Source organism: Rhinolophus sinicus, linkage group LG11 (genome assembly GCF_036562045.2).
Source record: "Rhinolophus sinicus isolate RSC01 linkage group LG11, ASM3656204v1, whole genome shotgun sequence".
NCBI lineage: Eukaryota > Metazoa > Chordata > Mammalia > Chiroptera > Rhinolophidae > Rhinolophus > Rhinolophus sinicus.
The window spans coordinates 8,487,941-8,512,411 of record NC_133760.1 but is presented as its reverse complement, the minus strand read 5'-3'; the positions used below and the strand labels follow the sequence as shown (position 1 = coordinate 8,512,411).

General features: G+C 51.3%; 2 protein-coding genes across 2 annotated transcripts; one reads left to right on the top strand and one right to left on the bottom strand.

Moving 5' to 3' along the window:
- Window positions 1-8,818: 8,818 nt before the first annotated feature.
- Window positions 8,819-16,565, top strand: GIPR (gastric inhibitory polypeptide receptor). Its single transcript, XM_019754816.2, has 13 exons — window positions 8,819-8,890; window positions 9,280-9,379; window positions 9,950-10,057; window positions 10,554-10,657; window positions 11,399-11,502; window positions 11,703-11,847; window positions 12,624-12,783; window positions 12,986-13,046; window positions 13,377-13,446; window positions 13,568-13,656; window positions 13,764-13,902; window positions 15,441-15,482; window positions 15,576-16,565. Exons 1-13 carry the CDS (start codon window positions 8,819-8,821, stop codon window positions 15,783-15,785), a joined length of 1,404 nt encoding a protein of 467 aa, XP_019610375.2. The 3' UTR covers window positions 15,786-16,565.
- A 2,591-nt stretch (window positions 16,566-19,156) lies between these two features.
- SNRPD2 (small nuclear ribonucleoprotein D2 polypeptide) lies at window positions 19,157-24,466 on the bottom strand. The gene is made up of 3 exons (XM_019754873.2): window positions 24,315-24,466; window positions 22,543-22,722; window positions 19,157-19,418 (listed from the first exon to the last, which is right to left on the bottom strand). Coding segments are annotated over exons 1-3 (357 nt in total). The 5' UTR covers window positions 24,317-24,466; the 3' UTR covers window positions 19,157-19,243.
- Between the last annotated feature and the right edge of the window lie 5 nt (window positions 24,467-24,471).

Below are 24,471 nucleotides of genomic sequence, written 5' to 3'. Positions count from 1 at the left end.
TTAAATCCACCCAGATATCCACTAGCTCCTCCCTGGAACTCTTATTCTAGCCCAGTTCCCAGAGTCCTTGTTTATTAGATCTAGACCCGCCCCCAGTGGTTTTAGCTCCACCCCCAGAATCCTGCGGGAGCTAATGTCCTATTCACGCCCCCAAGAGCCTTTGGCACCGCCCCCTGGAGCATCCGAGGGCTTCGGTACTTCGCCCAGGGCCCTTGACACGACCTCATAGGATTAGCTCCTCCCTCAAGTCTGTTGTCCCTCCCTAACCTTTCCTTCCACTTCCATATCAGCAGCCCCTTAGTTCTTTCTCTACAGCCCTGATTTCCCACAACTTCATTATCCAGTCCGAATTTTGACACGGGTCCAGCTATGACGCCTGGCGGGCTGGTGGTCTATCGGAGCTAGCTCAGATGTTGGGGGAAGAGAGGAGGGTAGAAAACCTGACAATTGACTTAAAGAATAGTGGACTCCCGTCAACTGTAAAATAAATTAATTAGTTAATTAGTTAATTAATTAATTAAAATAGTGGACCACCTTCCCCAAGCCCCCAATGAGGGTCAGCACCTAGACATGACCAAACCTTGTTTTATTGGCAAGGGAAGAGAGCCCAAAATGGGAAGAGATTTGCGGATTGCAAAAGCCCAGGGCTTTGGAACCAGATTTATCTGGGTTTGACTCCTGACTCCACCCCTTTCTGGTTGTGGCCCTGAACGTCAGTTACCACGTGTGGGACATGGGGAAGCCCTATCTTGCCTACCTCTCTCATTCATTTAAAAATGTTTACTGAGTGCCTACTATGTGCCAAGCTCTGTCCTAGGTCCTGGAGATTCAGTAGTAACCAAGTCAACCCTAGAGTTTGTTTCTTATGGATCTTGCAGTTTGTGGAAGAAGTAAGCTACCATACACAAAGCAAATTAAAATAGCTAGCATTATTAAGTATCTACTACATGCCAAGCACTCATTTATCTTTACCACAAGCCCTATTGTCATCACAATTTTACAGATGAAAAAACAATCAAGGAGCTGGTACGATAACTTCAGATCCCGGTATTACAGGGATAAAACAAAGTGGTATGATCAAGGACAGGAGAGAGGTTAATTTAGGGAAAGTGGGCCCAAGGAAGATCTGTCTGAGAAAGTAACATTTGAACTGAGATGTGAATGACAAGAAGAAAGGAAACAGTAAGTGCAAAGGTCCAGAGGTAGGTATGATTTGGGCATATTTCTGGGCAACAAGAAGACTGGTGAGAATAGAGCTGCAGAGGGAGAGGAGAGCAGGAGGCAGATGAGGTCAGGAAGGTAATGAGCTCGCCAGATCTTGCAGGGCCTCGAAGCCTGTGGGAAGATGTTTGTGGTTTGTCACTGTATCCAAGCCCCCACTGAGGCCACAGATGTAAATCACCCATGAGTATACTGCTTGGCACACAGTAGGCGTACATAAATGATAGTAACCATAACCCCTATTCATTTCCCAGTGAATACGTACTATGTAAGTCACCAAGTCCCTGTTGACCTTAAAAATGTTATTTTACCAGCGAAAATGGAAAGTGGGTTTATTTGGGAACAGTAAAGAACTGCAATTTGAGAAAAGCAAGCTACAGCAAAAGCCATAGGCAAGTCCAACAGACAAAGGAGAGGAATGTTATTTTGGAGGAAGTTGGGAGGGGTTGTTTTGAAGGAAAGTCCATCCGAGAAAAGCGAGAGTTCAGGGAGATGATGGTTTCTCATTAACTGAATTGCTGGAGTAGTCGATTTCTTATAGAAGATGCAATACATCGTTTCTTTTTGGAGCCTATAATAGATGATTCTTTTCTGTTGAGGATTCTTACTCATATGTTGGGTTTATAATTGACAGTTCTTCCGGTAATTGACAGGGAGCGCTACTGTGTGAGAGCTCCCCCTTCTGGACTCCCAGATCCATTTTAGTGAGGTTTCCCTTTATTAATTTTCACAATCAATAATGGGTTCAAAATGACCAAAATAGATCTGGGCCATTATTCTATGATCACAGCTAATTGTTTTACTGATAGAAACAAAGCAGGAGTTCAGATTTCCTGCTCCGCAAACTCCCTCTTTTCCCACCATCCATCCGGATGATTCTAGGAGAAGGGAAGTCAGACTCCTATGTACAGAACTCTGCAGTAGGCTGCAGTGTGCTAAGGGTTGTTATGGGAGTGTCCCCAGAGGACTGTGGGAACCCAGGGGAATTCAGACCCTGTGTGGTTTATGTGTTGGGGAAGGGAGTAAAACCAGGGTGTGAATGAGGGAACCACAGGCAGGAGTTTAGGCTGGTGGGTTGTGTGTTGGGGGGTGGGGGAGGTAGTGAGGCTGACACACAACCTTGGGGGAATAGTCTGGCTTTTCTTTCTCTGCAAAATGGGAGTCATCCCAGCACCCGCTTCCCAGGGGAGAAGAGCAGGTTCAGTGAGCTCATGCCTGTCAAGTGCTCAGCATAGTGGCTTTTGGGTACAGCTAATGGAGCTGGTTTTATTACAAGTGCTTTCACAGAGAGATGTCAAAGACAGGAATGGGGAGGGGGCGGCTCAGCCAGGTGGCAGGGGGCAGGGCTCATGGTCTTGCTTTGTCTTTTCTCTCTGCCTCTAGGCTCGCTTCTCCATGCTACTTTTCTCCCTCGTCTCTGTCTCTGTCTCTCTTTATGTCTCTGTCTGGAAATTGGGTCCTTGACCCATCACATAGGAGCTCTGTCACCTTGAGCAAGTTATTTATCCTCTCTGAGCCTCAGTTTTTTCACCTGGAAAATGGAGATAAAAACACCTCTGCTGCAGGTCTGTTATGAGGATTAAGTGAGATACATATGTGTAAAATGCCCAATATATGGTACTTATTACTACTACTACTGCTACTATTACTACTACTTCTAATCTTGGACTTTTTCTCTTTCTTCCTCTGTCTTTCTGACTCTTTCTTTCTTTGTGTTTCTCTTTCTACCTCTCCTTCTGTCAGTCTATCTCTCTATTTAGGTCTGTGTCTGGGCTGGGAGTTCCATGAGGGCAGGGCAAGGGCTACCATGGTCACCTGGGTCCTCAATATAATGAATTGAACCCTGCTCTGTGCCAAACCAGTGTTGGGGCAAGGCAGGGGACCCAGCAGTGACCGAGACAGCCCCAGCTCTGCCCTACAGAGCTCACAGTCCAGGAAAGGAAATAATTATTTGTTGTATGAATGAATTAGCTAACTTTGAAGTGGGCTTGAAAGACTCAACACAAATTGGTGGAGCCATTTGAGGTAGAGAAAACTGCTGGAACCAGGTTGGGGACTGGGAAGAATTTAGAGTTAGGAATACATGGAGAGAAGGCTGGAGAGCTCAGAGAAGGCCTTAAAGGCTGTGCAAAGGAGGTTGAGCTTTCTCCTGAGGGTACTGGGGACCCATGGAAGGTTGTGAGCAGGTGAAGGACAGGGGCAGGTTTGTGCTTTAGCATGATCACTTTGGCTGCCTGGCTGCCCTATTGGACAATTGGCGGGGTGGATTGAAGGGAGAAGGGCCCGACTGGGCAAGAGATCTGAGAGAGGAGGGTCCTGGACCAGAAAAAATGCTGCGGGGAGAGGATAGTGGGGTCAGATTCCAGAAACCTGAGGGAAAATACCTAGGCCAGCCTGCTCTGCTTGAGCTAGGAAAGGGGCATCAGGGCTTACTCACCACCACCACCACCAGGGGGCAGCCAAGGCTACAGGTTTGGGCACCTCCCAGGGCCGGGAGGTTTGCACCCAGATTTGGAGGTGGGGGTGAGTTGGAGCTGTCTGTGAGGCCCCATCGGAGAGCCCCTCTGCTTTCCTGCCCCCTCATCCTGGCCTCTCAGGCTCCTGGAGCCCCCACCCCACCCGCGCGAGATTATGTCAACACAGCCCCGCTGCTTCTGGCCAGGACAATATTTGCCCTCAGGATCTGGGAAGGTCGCTATGGAGACGTACTGCAGGGGGACAGGAAAAGGACGAGACAGAGTAGGGAAAGCACCCACCACCTCCCGGAAGAGGGCGAGGGGACCTGGGCATCTCTGCTTCATCTCTGTCTGATTGTGTCTTTGAGACACAATCCATATCTATCTGCGTTCCAAGTCTCTCTCTCTCTCTCTCTCTCTCTCTCTCTCTCTCTCTCTCTCTCTCTCTCTCTCTCTCTCTCCATGATCCATATCTATCTGCGTTCCAAGTCTCTCTCTCTCTCTCTCTCTCTCTCTCTCTCTCTCTCTCTCCATGTCTGTCTTTCTCTGGGTTTCATGTCTCTATGTCTCTGTCTCTCCCTTGGATCCCATGATTTTTATGTTTGTCTCTCTAGGCGTCTGGATAGTGCGCACACACATACCCCTGTCTCTGGAGCACTGTCCCTCTCTGTCTCACTGGATCCCCTGTGCCCGTGTCATAGGCTCTCAGTCTCCCCTTCCTAGGTCTTCTCTCTCTGAGTCTCTGTCTCTGTGCCTCTCTTTGGGTCCCCATGTTTGTGGGTGTGTCTCTTTCAGTCTCTGTCTCTCTTGCTATCTCTCTCTGTCTCTGGGTCTCTTTCTTTCAGGCCTCCTCTCAGCAGTCCTGAATCTCAGGAGGCCATCTCAACCTCCCATTTCTGGCATCAGTCTTCGTGGGGTGCCCCCTCTTTCCATCCCTCTCTGCCTCATTTCTCCTGCACCATCTGCTGCCACTCCAGGCCCCTGCCTGCTCCCACACGCTCTGCTTGGCCAGGCAGCCCCATGGGGGAGGCACAGGCCCTCCAGCTTCCTCCCCACCACTGCATCCTGAAGTGGGGGGGCACTGCCTGGTCATTGCTGGGGTGGGGGCAAGGGGCCAACAGCCTGGAAACCCAGGGACAGAGGCAATGGAGAGAGAGAAACAGATAGGCACCCAGCAAGAAGATGGGAAAAAAGGAGAAGAGAAAGGAGAAAGTGTAAAGAGAGGCAAAAACAGGCTGATCTCTGTATGAGAGAGAGCAAAAGAAATAAGCAGAGGAGCAGAATGAAACTGGACGAAAGAGAAAAGACAGCTCTGCAAGCAAGAGAGGAAGACAGACAAACTGAGTGGGGGCTTGGAGAAAAGGAGGAAGGAGAAATTCAGATCAAAGAGAGAGAGAGAGAGGGTGGCCTGGATAGAAATGGACAACAGAGAGAGAAGGGCAGAGGAGAGGGCACAGTTGCTTCTCTACCTGCAGTTTCCGGAAGCTCTGAGCACAAGAACTACGTAATTCTCTCCAAAGATCCAAAGAGTGCCCGTGTGGCCGTGCTGCCCTCTCCCCAGACGCTGGGAGACTGAAGAGGACCCCAGGAGGGCTGAGAGGGGCAGGGGCATCTCCCCTCCTGTCCTCCATGCCCCCCCCAGTGCTATTCTGCCCTGTGTTCTCCTGGAGGGGCTGATGTGGGGGTGGTGCTGAGGGGTTCTGAGCCATGGCTCCTGACTCAGTCATCTCTCCTAAGACTTCATCTTTCAGGCTCTCTCTCCCTTCACCCTCTCCATCTTCATCTCTCAATATCTCTCTCAGTTTATACCTCTTCTCTGTCTCCCTCTCTTGGTCCATTTTTTCTCTCCTAGTTTCTCTCTCTCCATTTCTCCTTGTTTCTGTCTCTTTCGAATTCTTTTCATCTGTCTGTCTCCTCCTCTTGGTCTCTCTCGTCTCTGTCTCTTCCTGTCTCTGTTTGTCTTCGATCTTTCTTGGTTTCTTTTCCTGTCTCTCTCACCACCTCAATTCCCCTCCTCTGCTTCTCCCTCCCTTCTTTTCTCTCCCCTCCTCCATTCCAGCCTTTCCCCCTCCACCTTCGCAGTCCCACCAGAGAGACCCCTAGGCCCTCTGGGGGCCAAGGAGAGACTCCCTCCCAACCCCAACCTCTCCCTGAGGTGCCGAGGTGCTGGGCAATCTCTGACCCCTTTCCCTCTCCCCGTGAACTGAGCCTTTCCCAGGACCCAGAGGGCGCCAGGAATGTGGGGCAGAGAGCAGGGAGGCCAGCTGGAGGCCAGGAAGCCAGGACCCCCCCAAGTCACTCCCCTCCCCCAACTTGTCTCCTTTTGGTGCTGGACCTCACGCCATCCCTTACTCCCTGCCCCTCCTGGAGCCTCTGGGCCTCAGTTTCTCCTCTGCAAAATGGGCAGACTGGCCTCTGACCCACTTATCTTATAAGTCTCAGGGGAGTGTGTGCTCATAAATGTTAATAGCATGATTAATGTGCATGAATTGGTGGTTTGTGTTAAAGGGGGAGGAGAGTACTGAGAGCTGGGACTCCCTTTCCAAGTCCTACCTCTGACATGTACAGATGTTCCCCATATTTTAGGGCAAAGGAAGAGACTGGAAGTGGAGATGGTGAGGTGTGTGTTAGTGTGATTGTGGCCATGAGACCACGTGAGGCTGTGGGTTCGTGTGTGATTGTGGGATGTTGGTATGTGATCCTGTGTGACTTGTGAGTGCGGGTGAGTCTGTGATGGAGAGAGTGGTATATCTGTACAACCATGGCACTTGATGTGACTGTGAGGGTGACAGTATGACAATGTGACATTGGGAGCCTGTGAAAGTGTGTGCCTCAGTGATGGGGAATGTGTGTTGTTAGGATGTGACAGTAGACCCTGTAGGTGATTATGTGAAGTGTGAAACAATGTGTGTGGTTGTGTAACATTGTGCGTAATCTTCAGATTGTGTCACTAAAGGAGTATATCGGGGTGGCCGATTAGCTCAGTTGGTTAGAGCATGGTGTTAATAACACCAACGTTGCCGGTATGATCCCCACATGGGCCACTGTGAGCTGCACCCTCCTTAAAAAAAAAAAAAGAGTATATGACTATGTGAGAAACCATATAACTGTGTGCATTTATTTCATCAACAGTCATTCTTTGAGCCTTTCTGCTGTGCCCAAACCTGTGCTGAGTGACGCTGGGGACCCAGTGGTGACAGAGACACCCTGGCCCTATCTTCACGGGGCACACAGGCCAGTGGGGGAGACAGATGGTGATGCGACCTCCATGAATGTGTGATTGACACAATATCACTGGAACTATGGAACGTTGTGATTGTGTTACTGTGTGAGGGGAGGAGTCCATGCCCCATATATGTGGCTGTGTGTCATTGTGCATGACTGTCAACCTTTGGGTGAGAGACCTTGGCTCTCTGGGTGTGACTGTAGCTTGTATGACTGAATGACTGTGAGGAACACATGTTCTGTGAGGAACAGTCTGTGAGATTCTGTTCTGAGCCTCTCTGTGGCTAAGTGAATGGGATTATATGTGACACTGTGCCTGTGACTGCGTGACTGCTTGCAGCTCTGTGGGCGATGGCTGGGTGGGACACTGAGAGACTGTGCATTGGGGGGATCCTTAGGATGATGACTCTGTGACTGCTCTCCCACGTGATCTTGAGTGACTGTGATACTCACAAGTGACTGGCCCCCTGCTCTGGGTCTTTGCCCCAGAGCTCCCCCCTCCTCTTCCCTGGCCCGCCCTGGCCCCGCCCCCTCCCACCACCACAGGCTGTCACCTATTCCAGAGCCTAGGAGAGACAGTGGAGGCAGCAGTGGAGGCAGCAGCAGAGGCAGCAGCAGGACAGGTGAGGGCTCTCCCTATCCTAGTCCCCATGTCCCCCTCAAGTCTCTGGGTCCCTATCTTTCTCTCTGTTTCTTAGCGTGTGACTATGTCTCTCTGTCTCTCTGTGCCCACAATCTCTTCCTCCTGTGTCTGTCTCCCAATTTCTTTTCTTTTTCAGTGTTCACAAGATGACCATTCACTTTATTAATTTTCAAATTATCAAGCACAAAACAATGTCCACATAAGTTATTAGTCAAGCCATTGTTTCTCATTCTAGTTGTGTAGGACACAGCTCCCTGGCCCATGCTGGTATTATGAGCCTTGTGCTCCCCCCTGGCTGAGGCAGTCGGTTGCCCGTCGTGGTCAGCGACCACTCACAGCAGCTCACCACAGCTCTCACCGGCTGCCGGCCATCCCAATTTCTATTTAGTCTCTTGATAGTTCTGTACCTCCATCTCTCTTTCCCCCATTTTCTGTGTCTCTCTCCCATGTCTCTCTTCTCTTTGTCTCCTAGCCCACATTTCTGCCTCTGTCTTTCAGTTTCTGGTCTCTTGCTGTGCGTCTCTTCTATCTCCATGTATCTCTGTCTCTATATTTCTGTCTCATGCATCTCTGACTCTGCGTCTGCCTTTCTGGGGCTCCATCTGAGATCCTGCCGGCCCCCGCTTTCCCTGCATGGTGCTAGATGGGGGGTGTTGGGAGTTAGACCAATGTCCAGACGTATGGGTCCCTACAAACCTCAGCCCAGGGTGTGACGCCTCTCTAGTCCCTAAGGAGAGGGTTGTCCCATCCACTCAGGCTTTATCCACAGTGAGGAAAGTTTGTAAGGTCGGGTTCCTATCTGCGATTTGAAAACCCTTTGGGCTCCGAGAGTGGGAATTCCGAGGGTCATTTCAAGCTCCATGCCTGACGGTTTCTGTGCCCTCCTTTCCAAGATGGTCCCCAGGTTCCCTATAGTCTCTAGGTCTAGACTCCCTGTGACATTAGTGCTTCCGCCCAGCACAGCTCTAGGGCAACCGCGCCCTCAGCAAACACCCCCCCCTCCACAGCCGCTGCTCCAGAAACAGCTGGGGGTGAGCCCCGGAATCACGTGTCGAATCCCAGCCTCGCCCCCTCCTCACGCGTCTCTCCCCCCAAATTCTCACGTGTGTGGACAGCGGGGAGCGCTGCCTCCGAGTCCGCGTGTATGAATTCCGGAGCCGAGTGGCTCTAGGGCGGAGGGCAGAGGGTCCGGATTTTGCTCTTGGACCCTCCAGGCCGCGCTGCCCCTCCGTGACCGGACCTCCTTCGCTCCCCATGCCCCGCCGCCCTCACGATGACAAACTGTCCGTCCTGGCGGCTGCTACTGCTGTTCTCGCTGTGGGGGCCGCTGCTCTGGATGGCGGAGGTGAGGACTCGAGGAGCTATCGGAGTTCAAGGCTTGGAGGGAGGTTTGGGGGAGGTTTTAAGTCTTCCCCCACTGCCGAGAGAGTTTTAAGACTGCCCCACTTGCCAAGATTCACGTTTTCATGGTTGTTTCTAGTCTCTCTTCTTTCGCCCTCAAATCCTCCTGATGATTTCCAGCCACTCCCCTAATTTTCCTGGAGGTGTTCAGTCCCCCACAGCCACTCCCCTGGTGGTTTCTAGGTACTCCACAAGAGTTAGAAGAGGTTTCTCAGCCACCCAAGACTCTGGGCAAAGCGAACAGCCCCCCCTCTAAGTCCCTCTCGGGTGTCTGGCCCACACCATCTGGGAGCGGGTGTCGGTCGGGGGGTCCTCCCTTCTCTCTTTCCGTAGACAGGCTCTGAGGGGCAGACGGCGGGGGAGCTGTACCTGCGCTGGGAACGCTACCGCAGGGAGTGCCAGGAGACGCTGGAGACGGCGGAGTCCCCAGCGGGTAGGACTGGGAAAGGGGTGGGCTGGGTGGACGGGACGCGCTGGGGCTGAGAGGGGTGGGCTTGGGGCGGGCCTAGGACTAACGGGCGGGGCCTGAGAGAGGAGCTGTCTGGGGTAGATGAGGGCTGGGTTGGAGAGGCCTGGGTGAGCTTGGCCTCGGTGGGAAAGGCTTAGAGCTGAGAGCGTGGGGACTGGGGCGAAACTCGGATTAGTGGGAGAGGCCTGGAAAGAAGCTTGAAATGGGCAGGGTATTGGGTGGGGCTGCACTGAATGGGTAGAGCCTGAAATGAACCGCGAAGGAGGTGGGGTTTGGGGTGGAGCCTAGGAAGGGCCTCGCAGAGTGGGAAGCACGTGCACTGGGAACTTGCATGGGGTGGGGGCAGAGCCGAGAGTGGGGCTGGAAGGATGGGCAGGGCCTTGGGGTCCGATGGGCAGAGAGCTGTGGAGAAGCAGGGATGGACCACTCTAGGTGGGCGGGGCTAGGGCCGGGCTTGTGTGTGTAAGGTGGGGCGAAGCATTGGGCTCAGGGTGCAGTAGGTCCCCCGACATCTGACCCCCACGCCCACCTCAGGCCTCGCCTGTAACGGGTCCTTCGACATGTACGTCTGCTGGGACTACGCTGCACCTAACGCCACTGCCCGTGCGTCCTGCCCCTGGTACCTGCCCTGGTATCGCCATGGTGAGTGGCCCCCAGGCTCTCCCTGAAACAAACAGCTCCTAAATCTTGCCCCAGACACCACTCCCTCAAAGCTCACCTACACCTCATCTCCTGCTCCTCTCTGGGTGTTTCTCCCTGTATGTCCGACCCTGGCTGGGTCACCCTGATCCTGTCTCTGTCACATAATGCCCCTCCTCTATCTCTGTATCTCTGAGGACCACCGGGTTTTTACTTTCTCTTTTCTGAGTCTGTCTCTGGGCATCCTGGTCTTCCTGTCCTAACTAGCTATGTGGCCTAGGACAGTTTATTTAACTTCCTCAACCTCCTCATCTGTAAAATGGGATTGATGACAGTACCAATTCCACAGGCCTTCTTATGAATATTAATTAATGCGTGTAAAATGCTATATGAGGTTTTTTTATCATCACCATCACTTTGGCTCTCTCTTTCTCTGCCATTTTATCACAGTTGGTCTTTCTGTCTCTGTCTCTTTCTCTGTGCCTCTGATCCCCTACAGTGGCTGCGGGCTTTGTCCTCCGCCAGTGTGGCAGTGATGGCCAATGGGGACCTTGGAGAGACCATTCTCAGTGTGAGAACCCAGAGAAGAATGAGACCTTTCAGGTAAGAACAGGTTAGAGATTCAGATTGAACGTCCAAGGAAAGGTGAAAAGGCAGCATCCTCATACCGAGCCTTGTACTGTTCAGAGCTCTGGGTTCCAAGGGACAGAAACTCAACTTAAACTTGCTTGATGATGGAGAAAAAAATGTACTGGCTTCTGTGATTGAAAAGTAGAAGGCCACAGCCTCAGGCACAGCTGAATCTAGGTGCTCAAATGATGTTGGGAACCTCTTTGTCTCTCACCATATCGTGCCTGTTTTTTTCTGTTCTGGCCTCATCTTTTCTGTGGGGTGGAAAAGGTGTTCCCCATTAGCACCAGGCTCACATCCCACCAACCAAGCAACACTGCGGAGATTGAACTTCGTTCTCAATAGCTCCAGCATAGTAATGTCCCAGGACTGACTCTTATTGGCCTGGTTTGGGTCATATTCCCACCCTGGACTAATCACTCTGTGTGTGTGTGTGTGTGTGTGTGTGTCATGGCGGCGGGGGCGTGGAGGGGGTTAGATATAATGCTCTGATTGGCTGGTCACATATCCAGCCCTGGAGCTGAGTGGTAAAGTCAGTCCCACTCAAATAAGAGTAGCTGGATCCCCCAGAGAAAATTGGGGTGCTGGGCAGAAACAAAGAGCAGAGAGACAGATGGGAGAGGCTAACTGGTTGGGGAGGATTTGGTAGATACCTAGCCCCTTCTGGTCCTGGGGGAAGGGCTGAGCTCTTTCCTTTGTCCCCCACCCCCACAGGACCAAAGGCTGATCTTGGAACGGCTACAGATTGTGTACACTGTGGGCTATTCCCTGTCACTGGCCACACTGCTGCTAGCCCTGCTCATCTTGAGTTTCTTCAGGTGGGACCCCCCAGCCTGGAGCGGCAGTGGCAGTGACTGGGCCCCACTTTGCCCAGTAAGATGGAATGGTCAGACTCCAGACCATCAACAAGCACCCAATGGTGGTTCTGTGGGAAGATGGGCCATGAGGTGGTTTAAAGGGCTCTAGATAGTGGAGGACAGGTCTCCAGGGGTCTCCAGACTGCCTCCCAAACCCCCAGGCGGCTGCACTGCACTCGCAACTACGTCCACATCAACCTGTTCACATCTTTCATGCTGCGGGCGGCAGCCATCCTCACCCGAGACCGGCTGCTACCTCCACCTGGCCCCTCACCTGGGGGCCAGGCCCCGATCCTGTGGAACCAGGTGAGCTTCACCCCTCTTTCTCATATTGGGATTCTGCCTCCTCTGGTGGGCCTAGGAGTTTCCCAATCTATTTACTACCTCCTACACTATCAACAGTATCTCTCTTTTGACCCCTCCAAACACATTTGGAGAGGGGGCCCTCCCAACTCAGCTTCCTCCATTATTGACACCATCACCTCCTTTACTGGAATTTTCCATTTCCTTTCTTTCATTATCTTACCCATCATTGGACTTTTCCACCAATGAAAGAGTCTTCTGCTGGAGATGAGGAAGAGACAGGATGGGAGAGGCTAACTGGTGGGGGAGGATTTGGTAGACACCAGTTTGTTACTGGGAGACAAGGTGGGAGAGACTAGAGACTGGGGGCAAAGGTAAGAAAAAGTATCTGGTGAGTTGGGCCATGCCAATTGTTAGGGAACCATGCGTGAGAGAGTCCATATGCTGGTGGGAGAGGGGTGAGGAAATGGGAGAAACCTTTGGATAGGTGGAGTAGTTGAATTCAATTCTTAGGGGATGCGGTGGGTGAGGCCATATTTGGGGGCTCTGGGGGGAATTCTGATAGCAAGATGGAAGATATCAATTGTTTAAGAGGGTGGAGTGGGAGACATCTTGTATGGTGAGAGAAACCAACCACAGATACCATCCTTTGGTGATGTAGTGTGGGAGGAGAATATTTGATGGCAAGAGATGGGGGTGGAAGGACAACCAGGTGGAAGACTGTTTGGGGGCACCTGGGGAGCCCTCACTGCCACCTCCCTGTCTGGCCACCCCCTTAGGCTCTAGTCGCCTGCCGAACAGCCCAGATTATGACCCAGTACTGCGTGGGCGCCAACTACACGTGGTTGTTGGTGGAGGGCATCTACCTGCACCGGCTCCTGGTGCTTGTGGGAGGTTCCGAAGGGGGCCACTTCCGCTACTACCTGCTCCTCGGCTGGGGTGAGCCCCGACCCTGTCCCCTGCCCAGCCCAGCGCGCCTCCGTTGCCCCACTACCCTGCTGGTTTGCCTCAGGTCTCCTCCCGTCTCTAGTCTTTTGCCTCCCCACCCCGGCGTGGGAATTCCGCGGGTCTTGGGCCTGGCGGGGCCCGTGCGCGCTCTGACAGCTGCGGCGGGGTGGGGGGTGGGTCGGGGTCTGCACAGGGGCCCCCGCTCTTTTCGTCATTCCCTGGGTGATCGTCAGGTACCTGTACGAGAACACGCAGTGAGTCGCTGGGTCTGGGGCTGGGCCTGGGAGGTGGGCGGGGCTTTAAGGGACAGGGTCGGGGTGTGATGGAAACGTGGGGTGGTTCCGATGTCACCTGGGGGCTTGGAGGGGATGTGGGTGGGGTTCTAAAGGAATGGGAGCTTGGAAAGATCGTGTTCGTAGACTACTGGAAGAGGCGGGATGAGGACCTGGACCTGGATAGTAGCGGGCGGGGCTTTAAAGGAATGTGGGTGTGGCATTAAGGAAGGTGGGCGGGGCCTGGAGAATGAATGAGCGATCCCGTGCATCTAGTGGTTTTCAATCTCAACTCTAAAACCCTTCCTTCAGGTGCTGGGAGCGGAACGATGTTAAGGCCTTTTGGTGGATAATACGCACCCCTATCCTCATGACCATCTTGGTACGGCCGGCCCCGCCTCCTCCAGGCCGTCCTCAGGGATTTCCCATCCTGGGAAGCGGGGCTCCACCCTCTGCCTCCCAGGACGGGGTCGGGCTGGGTCAGCTTCTGTTTCTCCCCGTAGATTAATTTCTTCATCTTTATCCGCATTCTTGGCGTCGTCGTGTCCAAGCTGAGGACACGGCAGATGCGCTGCCCGGACTACCGGCTGAGGTGGGGGAGGGGGAGGACAGTAGGAACGAAGGGAAAGGGTTCCGGGTGTAAGATGGGGGATCCGGGGCCGCGGGACCACTGCCACCCTCTACCACTGCCACCCCCAGGCTGGCTCGCTCCACGCTGACGCTGGTGCCCCTGCTGGGTGTCCACGAGGTGGTGTTTGCTCCCGTGACAGAGGAACAGGCCCGGGGCACCCTGCGCTTCGCCAAGCTCGGCTTTGAGATCGTCCTCAGCTCCTTCCAGGTGCTCAGGCTGGGCACAGGGGCTACATCCTTCGACCTGTGGCCCTTCTCCCCAGAAGGGCAGGAGGGCTACAGTCATCCTCTGGCGCGGCCACTTAATGGGATGTGACGATGGGGTTCGGTTCATTCATTCCACACAAAATACTGACCTAGCGCTGTGATGAGCTGAGGCAGCAGGAACCTAGACAGGAGTTGGGTGGTCTCAGCTGTACTGCCTCCTGGGGGAGATCAGGGGCTTTGAGACCTGACAGGGATGGGGCCAAATCAGGTCTGTCACTTCCCAGCTCTGTGGCCTTCACATCAGGGTAGAAGCTAGGGTGAGGCAAGAGACGTGCTTGAAGCCAAAATGTAAGGAGGCTCTCACTCCAAAATTTAAAACTGGCCTCAACTTGCTTGCTCTGCCCTAGTCCCTACTATGCTTTACCTCGTTGGGCCTCAGTTTTCTCATCTCTAAAGTGGGACAACAGTAGTGTCTCCCCACAAGGCTGTTCATTAAATTCAGCAAACATTTATGAAAAACTTACTATATGCTAAGCACCCTTCCAGGTTTACTATGGGGGGATAGAGCCAAGAACAAAATGGTCCCTACCCTCTAGTGGGAGAGACAGATGCTAAACAAGCTATATGAGTAAAATATACAGAATAGCAGATGGTGAGGTGTGCCTAGAAGGGGGGGGGAAGCAAGAAAATAGAAGAAGTGAGGATCAAAGAAGAATGGGGTTACAGACAGGGGGTCAGGGAAGGCCTCCCTAAAAAGAAGATATGGGAGCAGAGATTGGATGAAGGTGACGGGTCCAGGGAGACAGATATTTTGAGGAAATGTTCCAGGAAGAGAAATCTCAAGTGCAAGATCCCTGAGGTGACAGAGTACCTGTGGTGATGGTGGAAGGCTGGCATCCAGGGAGTGGGAGCCAGCAGGAGCAAGGAGATAGGACAAGTAATATCTTAACAATAACATAAATAATTGATTTGTATTAATGTATCAAATGATTTATTAATTATAAAGTTTTATATTTATTTAAATTCCTATGTAAAACATGCATTTATACAAATATAACACAACTAATGATTATTTATTAAGAATTAACAATTAAGTAAATAATCATAAGTTGGTTTATCAATAATTAATAATGATTATATCATGTATAATAATGGTAAGATAAGTTATAATGAAATTAAGGAAAAGGTTTAACACTATGTGTCAGGCACTACAGCTTCTTGCATATTAATACCTCAGTTCTCACAACCACCACTGTACTACCCCATTTTCCAGATGAAGAAACTGAGGCCCAGAGGGATTAAGCAGCTTGCCCAAATTGGGAAGCGGTTATCACACCCAGGATCCCCTGTGCTTAACCTCTTTATTGATCAGCAAACCAGGGGGGACAAGGGGAGGAGCCGAGAGCCAGGGAGAAGTTGACTGCAAAAGTCTGGGAGCAGGGTGGCAGCCAAAGTGGTCTGGGGCCTGGCAAGGGTCCGAGCTCTTCAAGGGGTATTTATAATGCCCACCCCGATTTAACCGCGCGCCTCTTCTGGCAGGGCTTGCTGGTCAGCGTCCTCTACTGCTTCATCAACAAGGAGGTAGGGAGAGCCCCGCCCCGCCGCCCGCGCCCTCTGGCGGCTGCGCAGGGAACGGCGCGCCTGGCACTGCCTCTGAGCGCCATTCGGTTGCAGGTGCAGTCGGAGGTGCGCCGTGGATGGCACCGCTGTCGCCTGCGCCGCAGTCTCAGCGAGGAGCAGCGCCAGCCCCCGGAGCGCGCCTCTGTGTCCCTGCCTTTGGGCTTTGGATGCGGCCAGGTCGCCACTGGCCGCGTCCCGTCCTCGGGAACTCTCCCAGAGCCTGGGGATGCTGCTGCCAGCCCAGTCTTGGAAAGTTACTGCTAGGCAGTGGGATTCCTGTGTTGTTAGCATGTATTTATTGAGCGCCTACTGTATACCAAGCCCTGTGTGGAGGGCACTGGGGAAATGGGGGTTAAGGAAACAGAGGATAAGGGCCCTGTCCTCCTAGAGTTCACAATTCAGTGTGGGAAACAGACCGTGAAGGCAATACATCAAGTTACACATACGCTGTGGAATGGCTTATGAAGAAAAATTCGAAGGGGAATTAAGGAGGTCTGGAAGTACATCTCTGAGGTGACATTTTTAAGCCATGTCTGCAAGAGGTGAAGGAGACAGCTTTGAGAACTGGAAGACAAGATTGTAGACAGAAGGAACAGCACCTGCAAAGGCCCTGAGGCAGGAAGGAGCTTAGATGTGTCTTAGGAATAGAGGGGTGGACTGGACTGCATGGCTGGAGTGGGATGAGTCAGAGCCAACACCAAGGGAGAGCGAAGTGGGCAGGGGCACGAGAGTTGCGATTTTACTCCAGGTGCACTGAAAATTCTTAGCAGGAGCACCTCATGGGCTCATGTTTTAAACAGATCCTTCTGTCTGCCCTGTGGGGGGAACACGTTATGAGGGGCGGGGACGGAAGCTGGGAGCCTAGTGCAAAGACTGCCAGTGGGAGTTGATGGTGGCTGGACCAGAGTGGTGGCCACGGAGGGGTGTGAAGTCGTTGGATTTGAGCTGTTTGAAAGGTAGAACTGAGGATTTGGCTATGGATCACATGAGGAAAGTGTAGTAAGGAGAGAAGTCCAGGAAGACTCCTAGGTTTGGGACAGTGGAGAGAGGAGAGAGGGAGATGGGGTTCAGAGTGGGGAGAACCAAGCTGGGACTAATGGTCTGGAGCTCACGGGGAAGGTCAGACTCGGAGACAGAAATGTGAGCGGCACTGGGGTCCAGAGAGGATTCAGTGTGTAAATATAAACACGGGCAATTCAGGGCAGCTCAGAGCCGAAACCTGACATCCAGAGGCCAGGACCACTGCTAGCTAGGGAGTGAGGCCACACATCCCACCCCCCTCCTGGGCAGCCCCTGGGAACTGGGAAATGGAGAGGAAGCCAACAGCTTCATTGTAGCTGGACCACCTCTATACACACAAGACCCTCACTCCTAAATCCTTCCCCCTCCACACACACTTAGATTCAGTTAGTACCTGGGTGTCATTCTTTCCCTTGGAGTCCCCAGCTCCCTGGACAGATAAACTCAGTCCTTTAAGCATGAGGTGCCCCTGCTGGATCCCTCTTGTGGGTTCTGGGAGGGTAGGGCCCTTGTAAATAAAGCATGAGAAACAGTTGTTTTCTGTGGGGTTTTTGTGTGGGGTGAATCTTCTTGGCCAGGCCATAAAGGGACATGACTGAGGCGGGATGCAGGGCTGGGTGCCTAGAGTGGCCTCGCACACCCTGGAGGGTAGCACTGTGCATCTTCAGCCACGTTGCCATGAGAACATGAATATCGTGCTGCCACTGTCGTCACTGCCTAAGAGAAAACCCCAACTGGAGATGTTTGTATGATCTCCTGATAATTTAACTGTTTGCAATGTGTACAAGTAAAATTAGTGTGTGCACACGCGTGCCAAACATATTGAGGGCTGCTTCTCTAGAAAGGTGATGTAGGAGTAAAGCTGCAGGCCACAGCCTGGTTCAAATCTTCGTTTGGCTACTTATTAGCTGTGTGACTTGGGGAAATTCTCAGCCTCCCTGTGCCTCAGTTTCCACTCTGGGAAATGGATGTAATGATGGTACCTTGCCTGAGAGTCCAATGAGTTCCTCTTAGGTTACTGTCTGAGGCATGATGCACATTAAACGCTTGGCCTGGTGCTATTCCTGCAGCCTCTGCTTTCACCTTCAGCACTGAAGCCAGAGGTGATCAGGAACCATCTGGGCAAGGAGCTGGGTGGAAAGGAGCTGGGTGAGGATGGAAATTCAGATTGACACAAATCAGGGTGCCAGGCTGGAATCTTTGCCACCAGCCTGCAAGGCAGGGGAACCAAGTTCCATCTCCTAGGAAGGACACATCAACAACCAGGGGCAGGTGGGACAGATATGAACACAGGACTGTGACTCCAGGGCTTGTCTGTCCTTGCTCCTGCACGTGAACCTAATTGCCAGGGATATGTCCTGCAGCAGCACCACTGCTCCCACTTTATGGAATATTGTGGCTCCATCCTGCTCCCCCATGGTCAAGACTGTTTATAAGGACCTGGCTTCCTAAGTCTGAACGTGGCTCCATCATTTCCTGAGTGACACTGGGCAAGTCATTACCCTCTCTGGGCCTTAGCTCTCTCATCTGTAAAATGGGATGGCTCTAGTGTCTACCCCCCAGATGGAAGTTCCAATTACACCACCTGGTAAACATGCGACTTTATAATCCCACAGCTGTCGCCCAGTGTGTCAGACCCTCTCCTGCTGCAGGGCCCCCAGCTTTGCCACTACCGGGCTTACAGGGTAACTCAGGCTGTGCCTTTCATAGTTCAGTGTCAAAGACCCTGACCTCAGGCCTTCCAATTCCTGCAGCCACCTGGCGGTCAGCCCTATCTGAGGACAGAGAGATGCAGGCAGAGACCGAACACAGAGATCTGGGTTGGGGAAAGCCCGATGTGTATCCGAGGAATCTCCCCCAATACGTAAGGCCCCTTTTCTCACCTCTATTTCCCCAAGCTTGTCAGAGAATTTCTCTCAAGAGTAACCAGGTTCTACTTTGAGGGACAGCAGAACTCAGGGGTTAAGCCACAGGCTCAGGAACAGGATGGGCTTGAATCAAAGCATCACCACTTCCTGGCTGGGTGTCCCTGGGAAGTGACACAACTTCTCTTGTGCCTCAGTTCCTCCTTCTGGAAATTAGAGGTAATAACTAATAGTGCCTGCTCAGAGGTGTTGGGAGGAAGTCTAAACAGCACGGGGGTAGGGCTGGCACCCCAACAGCTCAGCAGGTGATAGCATGATTGCTATTAGTATTTGGGTACCAAGTGCTTTAAATGTGTATCCCCTACTGTCAGTGAGGGCAGGTCGGGAGCTCTCCTGGGCACTGATGCGTCCACAGCATTGCAACACAGAGCTGGACACAGAAGAGGCACTTGGGGAATGTTTCCTGACTGAACTGGAAAAAAAGACCAGAAGAAATTTCAAGCAAGGCTGACTCATTGAGGAGAAAGGAGAGACAGGGTGACGAGGTAAAGGTAGAAAATAGGAAAAGAGCAAAAGCTTTCCTCATCCGAGTCACTTCACAAATGGGGAAATTGAGGCCTGGAAGGGACACAGACAGGGCCTCTTCACCTGCTCAGAGGTCCTGATCCCAGCGCTTGGACCCATACCCAGCTGCCTCCCTCCCCCCAAAGCCACCCCACTCACAAGGCCCTGGGAACAGACAGAGGCCACTAGAAAAAAACAAAGGACTTTATTACCATCTGGGAGGGCAGGTCTTTGCAGGACAGGGGAGCAAGTTCTGATGGCAAGAGGAGGCCCCTACTTGCCAGCGATGAGGGGGTTCCGCAGGACCACGATGACCGAGTCCCCTCGCAGGAACATCTTAGAGATGTAGCGGTCCTTGTTGACTGGCTTGGACTTCTTCTTGCCCTTGCCACTCTTGGGGACCTCCGTCCACATCTCCTTCACATTCTCCAGCACCATGTTGCAGTGCCTAGTGGGGACAGGGGGTGGAGAGGCACTGCGAGTGAGGGGGCCGCCTTCAGACTGCCCGGCTGGGGGAAGGTGTAGGACCCGGGCCAAGATGCCACCTCTGCCAATCCTCAGTTCGAGGTCGGGCAAAGGCCTTCACCCCTGTGTGCCTCGGTTTCCTCCTCTGTAAAATGGAGACATTCACAGGGCCCACCTCATAGGGCTGCTGTGAAGATATTAATAAAATGAAGCAACACAGCATTTCTGTGAAGGAATAGGGCCTGGCACAGGGTGAAGGCCAACGAAATGGTGCTTTTTAACTCCGAGTATTTCGGAGGCATCAGCAAAGGACCCGCTTTTCTTTGGAGAACCAAAGGCCCCTGGGGCAGCTCATGAGCCTCCACTGCAGTCCTGCCTTGTCCCCGTCCTCAGGGCGCCAGCTGGGCACATGTGGTAACTATGCATCTGCTCACTCGACAAATACAATGACTATAGCAAAGAATTAAAATACACTATCCCTGCCCTCATGGGGTCCGCATCCTAGTGAGGGGAGAAGGACTCTAGGCAAGTGAACAAAGAGACCTGTAATATGCTGTCAGGTGGTGGTAACTGCTATGAAGAAACACTAAAGCAAGGTGAAGGGATAGGAGGATACACGGAAACATCACCAAGTGGTAAGAAAAAAATGGTGGCAGTGGAATCACCTAGGGAGACTGGAAACAAGCCAGAGGGAAACTTCATTGGACTGTTATTACTGTTTTTGGAATTATGTGAACAGATTACCAATTTAGAGAAAATAAGTTAAAAAAGTAGTAGCATTCCAATACAGAAACATTTCTGAGGTATTAGGTTGATGCAAAAGTAACTGTGATTTAAAAGGTTAAAGACAATTGCAAACAACGCAATTACTTTTGCACCAACGTAATATATTAAGGGGAAAAGCCAAGGTCTAAAACTGTGCTGGGATGGCTGGTTGGGTCAATGGTTAGAGTGCAGCACGCATAACACCAAGGTCGCCGGTTCAATTCCCACATGGGCCAGTGAGCCGCGCCCTCCACAACTAGATTGAAAACAACTTGACATGGAGCTGATGGGTCCTGGGAAAAAACCCACTATCCCCCAGTATTCCCCAATAAAAATTAAAAAAAATAAAAATAAAACTGTGTGCTATGCCATTAGCAGTGATTCAAAAATAAACAGAAAAAACGTCCTCCTATACGGTATCTATATGTATGCATATCTATACGTATGATACAGTCAAGTGACACTCTAGGAGGAGACCTGAGAGATTAGCCATGGTGAGGACCCTGGGGACAGCAGTTGGGGGGGTGGGGAGGAAAGACTTGCTCTTCATTGGGCGCCTTTTATATCTTTTGAATTTTGCTTCAACTGTGCATTACACTGCTCACTCAAGAAAACAACATAATGAAGCAAATAAATAAGGTGGTTAAGAATGTCTTAGCTGACTTGCAACGATGTCCTCAGACCACTGATATGTATGAAAAACAAGATGCCTACGAGCACAAGGAAGATTCTATTTTAAAAACTATTTTGTATTAGGACAGGTCAATTATACCTCAATAAAGCTGTCAGCTAACACCACAAAGGACTCCCTAGATATAGGTATGTATGCGAGTCAAACGTGGCAGGATACATACTAAGGTAGGAGACTAATATGCGGGCAGAGAAGGCACTAGGGGAAAAGGAGAAAGAGTCACCTTAAAAGAAAAAAAGAATTTAAAACAAATATATATAGGGGCGGCCGCTTAGCTCAGTTGGTTAGAGCGCAGTGCTAACAAGGTTGCTGGTTCGATCCCCCACATGGGCCACTGTGAGCTGCGCCCTCCACAACTAGATTGAAAGTACTCAACTTGGAACTGATGGGTCCTGGAAAAACACACTTAAAATAAATAAAATTTAAAAAAAAATAAAATAAAATAAATATATATACACACACCACCACCAACCTACTGAGCAAGCACCACGCGCACAGGCCTCTTCTGAGCACTTTCTAAGCATTAAAACCTCCTCACTGCACCTCACCCAGGAGATGCTATCTCCCACGTCTAGGGCAGGAACTAAACACAGTGGGGTGATGGGAACTCAGCCCAGATCATAAACTTTGGAAGTGACAGAGCCTGTGTTCAAATCCAGATCTATCTGCCTCCATGTGCTTGGCACTTCCTGTTGTTCTTATTCTCATTTTACTCAAAAGGAAACTGAGGCTCAGAGGGAAAGACTTGTCCATGGTCACATAATAGCTAGTGGCCAGAACATTCCAGAATCAAGCCTCAGCACACTACAGTGAAGAAAGCACTTCCCAGATGCTAACTATGCAGCTTCTATGTTTACTGAGCATTTGTCATGTATTAGGCACGGGGCCCTTTGCTCTTCATACCCAGTATCATTTGGTCCTTACAACTGTTCTCTGAGGGGTATTATAAGGAGACTGAAGCCCAGACAGGAAAACTCCTAGTCGCTCCCTCTGGCTGAAACACTCAGACCCTCGCTTACTCCTTTCTGTTATTCAGGTCTGTTCATTGCTGCCTCTTCCCATGAGGCTGCTCTGATTACCCATCTAAGAAAGTACTCCCTTCCCAGTACTCCATACCCTTACCTGGCTTTACTTTTCTTCATATGAGTTCTCATCTTTTGTCTTTTTGACACATTATTTGTTGTCGGCTTCCCTATCTATACCATAAGCTTCCTGAGTATAGGAACCATGTGTATTTTAGTCATTGAGGTATTTCCAGAGCCTGAAACAGTACCTGGCACGGGTGCACACTCGTATTATGTAATAACTAGGTAATAGCATACTGTGTGCCAGATGCTGTACTTCTAGTGACTTACTACACTTCCCATGTATTAAGCCACTGAATATTTACAAACACCATGATTACTGCCACCGCATGGACGAGACAGTCACTTGCCGAAGGTCATGTGGCCGCTAAGAACAGAGTGGCGACATAAACCCAGGAGGACTGGCTCGTAAGTATATGCCCATAACCACTGTACTGCACAGCTGGAGGGGCAGCGGGTTTTAAGATGCTCACTCCCCTGGCCTCTGAGAAACCTGGTATTTAGGCTCCTCAGACGGGAGCTGGGACCGCTTCTCCAGCCTGATCAGAATAGACCCAGGCACTCACCTGTCAAAGGCCTTCACACGGCCCAGGAGCTTCTTGTTGTTGCGACAGTTAATGAGCACCTGGGTGTTGTTCTTGACCGACTGTGTGAGTACGGAGAGTGGGCCTGTGTTAAACTCCTCCTCCTCCCGCTTCTGCAGCTCCTCCGGGGTCATCTCACTCTTGGGCTTGTTAAGGAGGCTCCTGAGTGGGCAAGTATGGAACCCATAGGTGAGAGGGCTCGGTGCTGGAGCACGGTCATGGCACTCAGTGTCTCTCCAACCTTTCCCCAACACACCCACCCTCCTGCTCCGTCCTCGCTGGCATCACCATCTGGATGGTGATTTCCAATCTTGCACGTTCTAGGTTGTGATCCACAACACCCAACCACCTCAACTTACTCTATCCACAGCCTCCCTCATTTCCATCAATGGCAACTCCATCTTTCTAGTTCTTTGAGCAAAAACTTTGGTGTTGACTCTTTTTTGTCTTGCACATCCTACAACCTGACAGCAAATCCTGTCATCTGCCTGTCAAATATATCCAGAATCTGACCATTTCTTACCACAACCTGAATCTCCATCATCTTTCTCCTAGTGTCTTACTGATCTCCCTGCCTGCACCCCACACATGCTCCCCAATAGTGTGTTCTCCACAGACCAGTCCTGGGGTTTTGTCAAGATCTAAGTCACATCATCTTACTCTTCAAAATCGTCCTGTGGCTCCCTTCTTAGTGTAAAAAAGTAAAATCCGGGCGGCCGGTTGGCTCAGTTGGTTAGAGCACAGTGCTCTAACCAGGGTCGCCGGTTCGATTCCCACATGGGCGACTGTGAGCTGCACCCTCCACAACTAGACTGAAAAAGACTTGACTTGGAGCTGATGGGTCCTGGAAAAACAGTTTCCCAAAAAAATTAAAAAAAAAGTAAAATCCAAAGTTTTTACCATACCCTACATCTCTCTCTCTCAGTTCCAGTCACAGTGGCCTTCTGGGTGGCCCTTTAAGGTATTAGGCAAACTTTTCTCTTGGGCCCCTGCATTTGCTTTTTCCTCTGCCTGGATGCCTCCCCAGTTATCTTTGTGGTTCGAGCTCTCACTTTCTTTACTCAAGTGTTGCCTTCTCAATGTGTCCTTCTGTGACAGTTATTAGTTACTGTCTCTCAAAAGTGGCACTCCCCATTGTTTTCACCCTGCTCTGTTTATTTATTCATAGCCCTGGTCACCTAACACACCATATACTTTACCTGTTTATTATCATTACGCTAATTATCTACCTCTTCCCACCCCATAAGCTGCAGGTGGGAACTTTTCTTGGAGAGGGGTATTCACTGATATATCTCATATACCTAAAGCAGTGCCTGATACATGAGCACTTAATAAATAATTGCTTAATGGATAAACTAAAATCATTCCTGTGACTCGTTATCCGTAAAGTTGCGAATTAGGTCGAAAGGCGAACCGTCTCCAGCTCAAATTATCCGGATAGTCCCTCACCTCTAATCGTTGTTCCTAAAAGTCCGCACTCTCCTCTCCCAAGTTCTTTTTCGTAAAATCGTTTCCCCTTAAAATTACTTGGAAAGCTCCCAGCCCATTATCTGCTAAAGCTGTTCCCTCTCCCGAACCGATCCTGGGTCAAAGGCCCCATGCCCGTTCTCAAACTCAACACAAGAAAAGTACGCCACTTTACCCCTAAAAATCTCTGCCTCAGCCCTCCGTTCTCCCCACCCCCTTCCACCGGTCAGTGACCAAATTTCCACCCTCCACCCCACGCCCGCCGCTTTAGCCTCGACCGGCCTCACATGGTGGCAGCCGCTGCGCTTTCGGATCACTCTGGTTTTCTCCGCGCTTCCTCCGCTTCCGAAGAGAAAACGCGAAAGAGGCGGGACTTCCGCTTCCTGTGGCCCACTTCCGTGGCCGCCTGCGCAAACCCAACTAGCTGTGGGGGCGTGGCCGATT